This window comes from Scleropages formosus, chromosome 3 (genome assembly GCF_900964775.1).
Source record: "Scleropages formosus chromosome 3, fSclFor1.1, whole genome shotgun sequence".
In the NCBI taxonomy this organism is placed as follows: Eukaryota; Metazoa; Chordata; class Actinopteri; order Osteoglossiformes; family Osteoglossidae; genus Scleropages; species Scleropages formosus.
Window position 1 is genome coordinate 27,603,763 of NC_041808.1, and position 11,557 is coordinate 27,615,319.

Below are 11,557 nucleotides of genomic sequence, written 5' to 3' on the forward strand. Positions count from 1 at the left end.
AAAGAGTCTTTATCATGGGACATAACCAAAATAAATTTTGAATATTTTCAGGGCTTTTTTCATGAAAAAGCGCGTTTATATTGTATATTCATATTAAATCGTTGCAGAACAACGGTCTTTTTTGGACAGGTTGTAGAACAGTGTTAATTCCAGACAGGACCTGCTCTCTACTGCCCTCTGGTGACACAATAATGGGAAAACCGCTCAACAACACATATCCGTTATCAAGCTGGAACCACATAGCTGTGCATTGGCTACATGGGGCCGCTAGAGGGCGACAAAGAGCTCATGGAAGTTTTCACACAGCTATGTGGACCAGTGTGACGACAGATCGTCCCAGGAAAACTCTGGGGTTTTGACATATCTGATAGGTGGAAGTAACTCAGCATCAGCATATTATAAATTTAGAAATGACAATCATTCTTTGAAACCCAACAAATGTATCTGTACATTTTCGTAATAGCTGACTATTATGAATAATAACTGTCATAACTATCCATTTCTATAGCTGTAAATTAAAAAAGAAATAAACTGTTTACGAAGCAGGAACAATAAATGGACTTGAAAAGATAGTCCTCAGGTTACACAAAGGTATTTTAACCATTTGCACCGGTTACTTGCCGAGATGGTACAAAAAAAAAACATTCCATGTCTCTGCTCTAATTAAATAAATGCATACTACCATTCCTAATAACTCCATGATAACTCTTTTTCACATTTTTAAAATCCAAATGTACATTAATCAGGACAAAATCAAGCATTTTTTTTTTAACCCCAAAACTTGCTGGCTACAGAGTTGAACAGAATTAAGCCTATTTTTAACCCCAAGACTGCTTAAAGTCCTATATTGTACACATAAAAATGAAAGATAAAGCTTGCAGAATTAAAAGGAATATTTCTTAAACTGTAACCATGTCAGACCTCTCACGACTTGGTTCCAGCAAGTGGTACGCATAGAATCCACCCTATACAATTCATCTCCTATTTTACATCCAAATTAATCAAATTGCATAAGGGTACTGGAAAGGAACTCTGAGAGTCAGTGTAAAACACTCGATTTCTGGAGTGAACATCTGCAACCTGGGAACCCAGGTTCGTTTGGATGACAATTTGCAACCAAATACTCTTTGGCATACAGGATGGCCTGGGAGTTTGATGTGCGTGTGAAAGAGTTCTGAGAAAGCCTCCCAGCGCTGGGATATCACACAGCTCAACAGTGTCAAGCTCCATGTGTCCTTTCCTGCAGTCCAAGCATACAGTAAATTCACAGTATAGAGACCATTTCTTCACTTGGTTGGAAACAAAAACACAGGATGACCCATGATTAAATTTATATTCCTTTTTTGTCTTTCTCCGATTTTGGGTTTGTTTTTTGTGATTGAGGAAAGGTTATGAGATGCCCTCAGTGTTATTCGATACTGAAAAGCCCACATAAATAATTTTAATTTATTAATACATATATTAATACTTTAAATATATTTATGAAGATAAATGTCAGCTTACAACGCTTGACATGTATTAACAAAAACAAAGAGGAGACTGTACTGGGAAGGCTGATGAATGAATGAAAGGATGGAGAGAGAGGGAGCAGGACACTGAATGGTTGTATTTTCATTGAGGCAGAGAAAGACGAAAAGAAAAAGGGGAAACACACACACACACACACACACACACACACACACATGCACAACTCTCTTCGGTTTCTATAAATCCTGATTAAATGCCAGCCTGTAGCCTTACAGTACAGTATTTATTTTCCTAACAAGTCCGAAAGCCTATTTTGACTTCACGTATTGCTTTTTGGGGAATGTTTTGTTGTTTTTAAATATCCCAACTATTTTTTTAATTTTTGAAAAAGAAAATATAAAAGTTAAAATATTTTAATGCTGGGATTCTCTCTGCAAAACAGGAATCAGTACTGAGAACTGATTGCTTTTCTGGAACAGTCACTATCTCTGATTTACTTCCTATTTTCAAAAAAATATATAACATACTTTTCAAGGTGAGCAACTGAAACAACAGCAAGGTAAGTATTTTTTCTTTACATCCTAAACACATTTCTTTCAATATCTTCTTCTAGGTCCCTGATCAGGTAGCTGTGATATGTACCTGTCCCCGAATGGTACAGTTATAACAGACAGCTCACAACAAATATTCACTTTTCACAAATGTTACTTTTAATTTGTATTTGCAGTGGTCAGAGGACTAAATGCTTTACTTAATGTGGGATTTTTTTTGGTGACCATGTGATCTTTAAAACACTTCTGCTTTATTGCTGTTGCCTTAATACTGTGTTCTGTTCTTTTGAGCATAATTTAGAACTGTTGCACTGTTACGGAAGCCAAAACTGGTAGAATCTGCATATTCTAAAGTAGATGAGATGGTATTTACTGTGAGGAGTGTGTCTTCTGGGGCTCATATGCAGATATGAAAGTAATAGGGATCTTGTAGACCTGTTTTTATTCACTCTTGGGTGAAATACAGTCACACATATATATATGTTTGTGCCTGATTTGATACAAGAATATCCTCCTCTATAAACAAAAAAGCTGATTATCTAACACTGTAAGTCACCTTGGAAAGAAAAGACATCAGCTAAATAAAAGCCAACAACACCAACAATAATAATAATTCCCTGCAATGGACTTTCAACCTGTCCAAGCTGAACCCCCCAGGCTTGTGCACAGTATTTGCGGGATAGGCTCCAGACCCACGCAACCCTGACCGGGACAAGTGGTTAGCAAAGGTGAGTGATTAAGAGATATTAATAATATCTTCCAAAAATCATATGGCAACACTTGCAGTCACACATCCTGTAACACACATGAATATGTGCTCACACACATACACATCCAGTGCTGGTTGTGAATGATCCAGTCTGGCTGAATACTAAATACATGTGTTTGTTTCGGATATCGTTTTGTCATATTCTGTCGCTCTTTTCCTTCTCTCTCAACATCTTTCTTTCCCCTCTTGTCTTTGCCTTTTTCTCTTTCAGGCTCCAGGGCTTTCTGCCCCTTCTTTTCGCACACACACACACACTCTCACAGTTGTCTTTCTCAATGGTATCTTTTGTCCCTTTCACTGCTCCCCAAAACAAAGGATTGTTGTCCACCCTGGAGAGAGGGACAACGTGAATTAGGGAGATGGGGACAAGGCCGAAGAGAAAGAGGCAAAGTGTTTGTGCTACAGAGGAAGGTAGTAACAGAATAGAGAGACAAGAGTTTCGCTGTACTGATGGCCCTTCAGGAATGAGTTCATTAATATTAGTTGTTACGACATACTGTGATTGATACAGTGTCTGTTACAGTGTGTTATTGTCTAAAGGGAAATATAGAATAGTTGTACCACATATTGCAGTGAACTATAATCTACAACATGAGTACTGAGGACTGTACAACAGTACTGTATTATGCTCTTTTATTCTGGGGTTGACACATTATTATTATTATTATTAGTATTCTTCTTATTATTATTATAAATGCTCACAAGGTTGCAAGATAGCAACTGATGACAGTCTAGGAGCACAATTAATACAAAATCAGCCAAGCACAGAAGTAATCATGTAATAGTTCAACACAATCATCATGATATGAATGCACTTAGGATGAGTTACGGTGCATTGATTGGTCCAGGGATGTCAGGGTCCTTCGCTGCATACAGGGACTGAGACAATACTGTAAAAGTGGTATTGTATGCGCGCGTGTGTGTGTGTGTTTGGCCAGTGCCTGATGAGGTTGAATGTGGAGTGTGAGTCCAGCCTGAGATACAGATGTTCTCTTCATCTGGGACCCTGCACACCCGTTGATAAACAGGAAAAGGATGTTTCACCAGCAGAGAGGAAGGGAGGCTGTATGAATGATAGCGAGACAGAGAAAGCTGAACAGTGACAGCTGGCAGTGTAGTGGTTAGAGCTGCTGCCTTTAGACCTGAAGGTCACAGATTTGAATCCCACCTCCAGCTGTAGCACCCTTGAGCAAGGTACTTACCTTAAATTGTTCCACTAAAATTACCCAGCTGTATAAATGGGTAAATAGTTGCAAAACAGATCAATATTGCAAGTCACTTTAAAGGAAGTGTCAGATAAATGTTAATGTAGGGAGCTCTTTTGCAGACTCTTGTGGTAATATATTATTTCCTCTACAGTTACCACTGAAATGTAGGTTGATGCTCAGCATTTGCAAAATCTTATTAAATATTCCTAAGAGCGCTGATTCTGTACAGAAAACTCATCTGTTTCACTATTACTACTCTCATTGGAGTGCAGTGGCTTTTGTGGCAAGTAGCACAAATATGGATATTTATTTTATCAGCTGTTCCCCAATTCACTGCAAATGGATAACAGGCTGGAAGAAACATGATCGTGTAACTAGAGCAAATCAAAGGTCCACATGCAGCATTGGTCATGCTACACTTTTTTATTTTTAACTGGAGCAGCACAGCAAGTAGCACTGCTGTCTCACAGCACCTGGGTGGTGTGAGAGGATGTGGGTTCGATCCCTGCTCAGTCTGTGTGGAGTTTGCATGTTCTCCCCATGTCTGCGTGGGTTTCCTCTGGGTGCTCTTGTTTCCTCCCACAGTCCAAAGATATGCTGTTCAGGTTCCCGCAGAGTGTATGAGTAACAGAGAGAGTGTGTTCCACTGATGCATGGATGAGTGACCCATTGTAAGTAGCATATCTAGCAGTGTAAGTCACCTTGGTGAATAAGGTGTGTGGCCTGATAACAACTACATAGAGTTAGCTGGAAGTTGCTTTGGAGAAAAGCATCTGCTATGCAAATGTAACTTCTGCTTACAGATGATAGCCAGTTCTGTTACATTTATTTGTTTAGTTGACACTTTTCTCCAAAGCTGCTTACAATTTTAAGGTATCTACAACTATTTACCCATTTATATAGCTGGGAAATTATGAGGTGAGCTTCGAATCAGAAACCTTTCAGATCCAAAGGCAGCAATATGTACTGCTTCATAAAATCATCTGTGACTCAGGAGACCCAAACAGAAGGAGCACATCCTCAACACTGCCCTTCACATTGCACACACAATTTATGCTGTGCCCCTCTCCTACAGGACCTCCATCAATCCATACCTCTCAGGTCCCTTTTGTCAACCTTGTGAACTTTATGTTTCCACCATCCTTATCTCCACATCTCTTGGTTACTGACTGCACTTGATAATGTTTCCATCTTCCTTCTCCTTGTACTCACAGATGACCACGCCCGCCTCTTGGAGACCATCCCCCGACAAGATGCTTCTCACCCAGACCACTCAGACGGACCCACTGAAGCCCTTATTTGGTGGGGCACCAGTGCTGCGCCGCCAATGCCGCATGCTTTCCAAAGATGGACGAACCAACGTGCGTATCGCCCACGTAAGTGGTTGGGGTGCGCTCTACCTACGGGACCTTTGGACCACCTTCCTGGACATGCAGTGGCGCTACAAGCTGTTCCTGTTCTCTGCTACTTTTGCTGGGACTTGGTTCCTCTTTGGACTCTTGTGGTACCTGATTGCCTTCATGCATGGAGACCTGCTGGGTGAGACAAAAAAGCCCCTTCTTGTGTTATGTCTTGTTTTATGGACCACATACTTTAATGACTTGACAGCATTGGATGTTTAATATCTCACTTATAAATCAATTTCAATTCACCGTAATAATCATCCTCATCATCATCATTTAGAAAACCAGTTCTATTCTATCAATTCTATTCATCCTGTGAATGTAATTATTGACTTGAGGTTGTTGTATAGCTATGCGAGACAATGCAGCTAGCTGTAGAATTTTCTTCTGGGATAAATAAAGTTAATTAATTGATCAAATAATTGTTTCAAGGTTCTTAATAGCGCCACTGTTCTGCCCCCTCACTCGCCACCAGAGTTTGACCCACCATCCAACCACACCCCGTGTGTGAGGCAGGTGCACACCTTGACCGGAGCCTTCCTGTACTCGCTGGAGTCCCAGACCACCATTGGCTATGGCTTCCGTTGCATCACCGAGGAGTGCCCCGTTGCCATAGTCCTCCTCATCCTGCAGCTAGTTATCACCATGGTGCTGGAAATCTTTATTGTTGGCACCTTCCTCGCCAAGGTACACTGCAACACAACAGAGTACGCTGTTGATTGTCAGCAATAGGTGCCCCATTTACCATTTTGCACTCTTGATGGAACCATCCAGGTGGCTCGTCCCAAGAAGCGTGCTGAGACCGTGAAGTTCAGTCACCATGCTGTGGTGTCCAACTATGAGGGCCGACCATGCCTCATGATCCGAGTGGCCAACATGCGCAAGAGCCTCCTGCTCGGGTGTCAGGTAAAAGGGAGGAACCTTGTACCTCTCATTGACTTATTGGTTTTAGGCTGGGTGAAACTTGTTAAACTGATGTCAAGTGTAAATGGGGTGGAGCCTGGTGCTGCGGTGTGAATCACAACATGTGATTGGGCACAAGGAAGCACTTACTCGGTAAGATACAGATTACATGTTCAAAATAATACATCGTTTACACTGGTCTAAACAAAAACTGAACAGGATATTTCCAGATATAGACCTTTCATGTGACTGTTGTGGGCTTGCACCAGCTTCATTGGCCCATATGTTTTGGAGCTGCCCTAAATTGTCAGCATACTGGAAAGGTGTTTTTCTGACGCTGTCAAGAATATTGCAAAGGCCTATTAATCTAGACCCCCTGGCGACGATTCTAGGTATAGTAGAATCCGAGATAGTAAAAAACACAGTGCTGAACACAGTATGGTCTCATTTGCCAATTTACTAGCACGGAGATTAATATTATTAAATTGGAAACATAAATCTGCCCCTACACATATAAATTTAATGAAAGAGGTTATGAAATATTTGGAGCTAGAGAAAATTAGGTTCTCCTTGAAAAAGAAAGAGGAAAAATTTTATAGAATTTGGCAACCCTTCATAGATTATTTCAAGGAGATTAATTCTACAGGTGACAGCTAAACAACACAACCCCTTAATATACAGTGATCAAAGTAAGAAGTGGATTTAATGAATATATGAAGTATTTAATAGCCTAATGCCCCCTGCCATTCATTACTATTTTTATTACTATGATTATTTTTTATTTATTTCCCTTTTTGTTTTTTTTTTTTTTTGTTTTTCCTCCTTGGACATTTTTTAACCTGTAAAGGTGACTAATGTCAGGAAAGTTTATGGATTTTGCAATGTAAATTGCTTTCTCATAGATTGTCAATTATGCAGGCTCCTCTGATAAATTTAGCTATTTCTGTTGAATAAAGAACAGGTTCAGGAAGGAGGGATGCTGACACTACTATGTACAAGGAGAGGGTTTTTTTTTTTTTTTTTTTTTCTGTGAGATTATTTTCTACATGGTTGTGGTTGTGTTGGTTTATGTGTTGTGATGTTTTGATATATCTGATAAAAAATTAATAAAGTTTTAAAAAAAAAAGATACAGGTTACATGTAGCTTGTTAGATATTCATGAAAATGTGGCAATAGAACATACTGGTGGGTTCTGGAAGCATATGATGTGGGGTGTATTTTTTCCTGTTCAATACACAATTAATCTCTTTATTTTATATGTACAGAGCAATTTCTATGTTTGTGTGTGTTATCCAGGTGACTGGCAAGTTATTGCAGACATCTCTAACAAAGGAGGGTGAGACATTGTGTTTGGACCAGAGGAACGTCTCATTTCAGGTGGACACATCCAGTGACAGCCCCTTCCTCATCCTGCCCCTCACTTTCTACCATGTGATAGATGACAGCAGCCCTCTGTTCGCATGGGCGGCCAAGGGTACGAATAATCTGGCTGGTCAATGAAGTTACATATTTTCAGAGTGAGGACATTGGTGACTGGCAGTACTGAGTGTTGGCTGAGCTTAATTCAGTGGTTGTGGTTATGTTTTAACCAGTCACTTATCCAGCCACTCCAGTACTGACACGTCTTGAAGCTCCTGAGGAATTTTGCTGTGTCATTTAAAATGTTGTAGAGACAGTTTCTAAATTCTGTGCCTGTTGATTCTTAGCCATGTACAGTACCTGCATGGCCCACTGTCATAATGATGGTAAATGCCGTGGAAACAGAAGTCTAGCGCACCGTACAGGTGCAACTTATATTGCAGGATCAGATGTATGGAAAAACCTGGGCCCCAGGTCGTGTTTTTCAATCTGTTAAATGAGCAAATAAATATTAATTGTGCGTTAAATGTATCAATTTATTTACTCTTCAGAATGACTTACAATGCTAAGGTACTTGCAATGACTTTCCTGTTTGAACAGCTGGGTAATTTTTACAGCAGCAAGTCAGGGTGAGTACAATAGCAAGTAACACACCAGGGCACTAAAGCAAGAGGTGGGATTCAAACCTGGGTTTTTAGAGACTAAATGTGGCAGCTCATCCATGACACTGCTTTTTGAAAAATGTGTAATATTCAGATTTGTACACTGCAGGGGTTCACTTACTGATTCAGAGAAATATGCAGCTTTACCAGGGGTGCACATCCTTTTGTATAGAACTAAAAGTGTGTGACTGTACAGTCAGTCGGTGTGTGAGACTGAGTGTTTGAATATAAGAAAGGTGGGTCAACAGGCCGTGGCACTCTTCAGTCTGCATGTTGCAGCTATAGGTTGGGCAGGAAGGGTTTGATGTTTTTGTACTGCTCATCCCAGTTGCTTTGATTTGTGTGTATGGCCCTGATTTGACACCTTTTCCTGTTCTCCCCAGGAGGAGGGTGGGTGGAACCTGAGCTTGGTGACTTTGAGCTACTGGTTATCCTGAGCGCCACCATAGAGCCCACCTCAGCCACTTGCCAGGTGCGCACCTCCTACTTGCCTGAGGAGATCCTGTGGGGTAACGAGTTTGCCCCAATCATCTCTCTTGCACCCTCTGGGAAGTATGTGGCTGACTTCACATTCTTTGACAAGGTTACGAAGACTAAGATCCCACCCCTCTTGAAACAAGCCCCACCCCCAAACACAACCCCTCACATGCCCCATTATCCAATCACAGGAGGGGTTGTGTTGGAAAGGGAGGAGGCAGAGAAGATCACGGAACAGAGCTACAGGGAAACAGGAGAGCGCAACACCCTTAGAGTTCGGGTCAGCAATGTATAGAGAGAGAAGCCAGACTCTATTGGACTCAAATTATTTGTGGCAAAGATGGGAGACAAATACATATGAAGTTCCTTTGTGTGGAAGCATTTATGCCCACTCATTATGACAGATGCTTTCTGATGCTCACATACATAAAAAGTGTTTATCGATCATTGTGAGAACTTCAGAATGACTCCTGCTTTGACGGAATGAATTATTTCTAATCCCAATCAAACATACGATGGTTGGTAACTAACAAAAAAGGTATGTGTTCAGTGAGGAAATTCCCACAAAGTCTATTTTTTACATTTATCAGTGTTTAAAATTTTCCTCAGATATGTCCAAATGAGGGGGGGGGACAGACGGACACATATAAAATTGAAAATTGTTCTGTGCATTTAAACAATTATACACAGTAATTAGAGCATTCACATGGACATGTACACATTCACATACATACAAGCAGACAATATAGATTGTATAAATATATAGCACGTGCATAATGTGTGTATACAAACCTGCAAATCATCTGTAAATTTTGCAGTGTGCTACAAGAGGAAGACAATGACATCTGTTTTCAATTATTCTATAATGTACTTAAAAGTGGTATGTGAATTGAAACCAGTAAATTTAGAGTAAAAAATTTTTTTTTAGTTTTTCACAGTGACTTTGCACTTGCAGATTGTGTAAAACGTTCCACAACCAGCAACTGATTCATTGTATTTAAATATGTAAAATGTGATCTGAAATATATTGTCTGAGAAAAACATATTCTAAATGAGTAACAGCAAACGCAAATGACCAATGACCATATAAAAATTTGTTTGACGATTAAATAGAAAAACCTTTCTATGCCGTTCTGTTGCAGTGTATTACTACGAGGGTTCCAGTTCGATCTTTCTTGACTGCAGCATCCCACAGATAAAGTTAAAATTGCATTTTGCACTACAGATTTCAGACCAGAGTTCTTACCAATAATTGCCAGCCCTCTGCAAAGCAGCAGATAAAACTGAGTTCTCAAAATTAAAAAAAAAAACACTTCAATCAGTTTACAGCACACTATGGGTTTAAACTGCATAAAAAATAAAATATACTTCTACAGTCGTCATGGAGAAGGAAACAATGAGCAGATAAATGAAAGACACCCCAATATTAAACTGCCTCAGTTTAAACCCTAAAACTACCTTGTTTTAAACCATAAACACTCCAAAGCAAAGTTTTTATTCCATTGCTCTGCAAAGAAAGGTCAGCAGATACTCTTTCTTAAGTACTTGTCCCTTCCTAGATGTTCAGTACGGTCCCACTCGGTATTTATTAATCTCCACATGACCAAACTAATCCAGGGGCTGGAAATGGTGTTCCGGTCATGTGATAGACAAACAAGACCAATTTCTTTATATGTACTTACAGCAACCGCTCTGGGCTCTTAGCTCGGAGTTGATTTCTTTTCCATGACTCCTTCATTTGCTTTTACTTTTCCAACAGTGTGTTGTACAAAAAAATTGGGTATTCTTATTCGTCACTGGGGGGCGTGGTGGTGCAGTGGGTTGGACCGGGTCCTGCTCTCCAGTGGGTCTGGGGTTTTGGTCCCGCTTACGGTGCCTTACGACAGACTGGCGTCCCGTCCTGGGTGTGACCCCCTCCCCCCTCCAGCCTTTTGCCCTGTGTTGCCGGATTTGGCTCCGGCTCCCCGCGACCCCGTTTGGGACAAGCGGTTTCAGATGTGTGATGTGTATTCGTCATTGGAATGACAGATGAAAGACTCTGTCAGTTGACCTCTTGACTTTAAGAATTCATACAGAGGAAGAAATATAAAAAATTTGGGTTTCTAAAAGGGAGACAGAATTTAAGTGGCCGTGCAACTACCCTATAATGATTTTTTAAACAATTTATCTTTACATTTTTTTGTGTTTTCTGATTTTTTTGTTTTGAAAATAGTTAAAACCCAATTAAATCTAATGTTGTGATACTCTAGGCTGTTTGGTCAAAATTATTCAAAATTCAAATTATTCAAAATTATTATCACCTGAGGTTCAATTGTGTATGAATAATCTGTAAACAGTTAAAACAATGACAGATACTCTACCTTCAATTGAGATGGCCTCTATTCTGCTTGCAGAGATTCCTTTGGGAAAACCCCACTTTAAAAGGTAGAACTAGAACCACTTATCCCTTACTCCCAAACTCAGTTCCTTAAAAAAAATCCCATAACTCCAAATTGAAAACCAGAGAACAAACAAACAAATTGTTTGCATGTGTTCACGGTTAACATTGTCTCAGGAAACTTGAACCCACTATTACAGTTTTTCTCAATTGTTTTTGACACATTTCTCCAAATGAATTAAATTGCTCTCACAACAATTAACACAGCCGACTAAACACACTCTTACCTTGACAGTTCAGTTCCACTGCATAATGAAGTACTGCCGTTTATTCTAATGCATTTACTAAAAATAAATACTAACATCAAAAGTGCAAGCGTGT

General features: G+C 40.0%; 1 protein-coding gene across 2 annotated transcripts; it reads left to right on the forward strand.

Moving 5' to 3' along the window:
- The first annotated feature begins 1,842 nt into the window (after positions 1 to 1,842).
- Positions 1,843 to 9,774, forward strand: LOC108926084 (ATP-sensitive inward rectifier potassium channel 10-like). 2 transcript variants are annotated; one of them, XM_018738558.1, is made up of 7 exons: positions 1,843 to 2,026; positions 2,663 to 2,746; positions 5,210 to 5,534; positions 5,874 to 6,085; positions 6,173 to 6,304; positions 7,598 to 7,775; positions 8,706 to 9,774. In XM_018738558.1, the coding sequence occupies exons 3-7, from the start codon at positions 5,210 to 5,212 to the stop codon at positions 9,092 to 9,094; spliced, it is 1,236 nt and encodes a 411-aa protein (XP_018594074.1). In that variant the 5' UTR covers positions 1,843 to 2,026; positions 2,663 to 2,746; the 3' UTR covers positions 9,095 to 9,774. The 2 variants fall into 2 exon arrangements, with proteins under 2 accessions (XP_018594074.1, XP_018594073.1); XM_018738557.1 differs by lacking the exon at positions 2,663 to 2,746.
- Positions 9,775 to 11,557: the final 1,783 nt, after the last annotated feature.

Bases quoted from the DNA above. Each gene is read 5' to 3' on its own strand.
- LOC108926084 (XM_018738558.1), top strand. From the start codon at position 5,210: ATGACCACGCCCGCCTCTTGGAGACCATCCCCCGACAAGATGCTTCTC. The intron at 6,086-6,172 runs GTACACTGCAAC...GGAACCATCCAG, and splicing joins TTGGCACCTTCCTCGCCAAG to GTGGCTCGTCCCAAGAAGCG. The intron at 6,305-7,597 runs GTAAAAGGGAGG...TGTGTTATCCAG, and splicing joins GCCTCCTGCTCGGGTGTCAG to GTGACTGGCAAGTTATTGCA.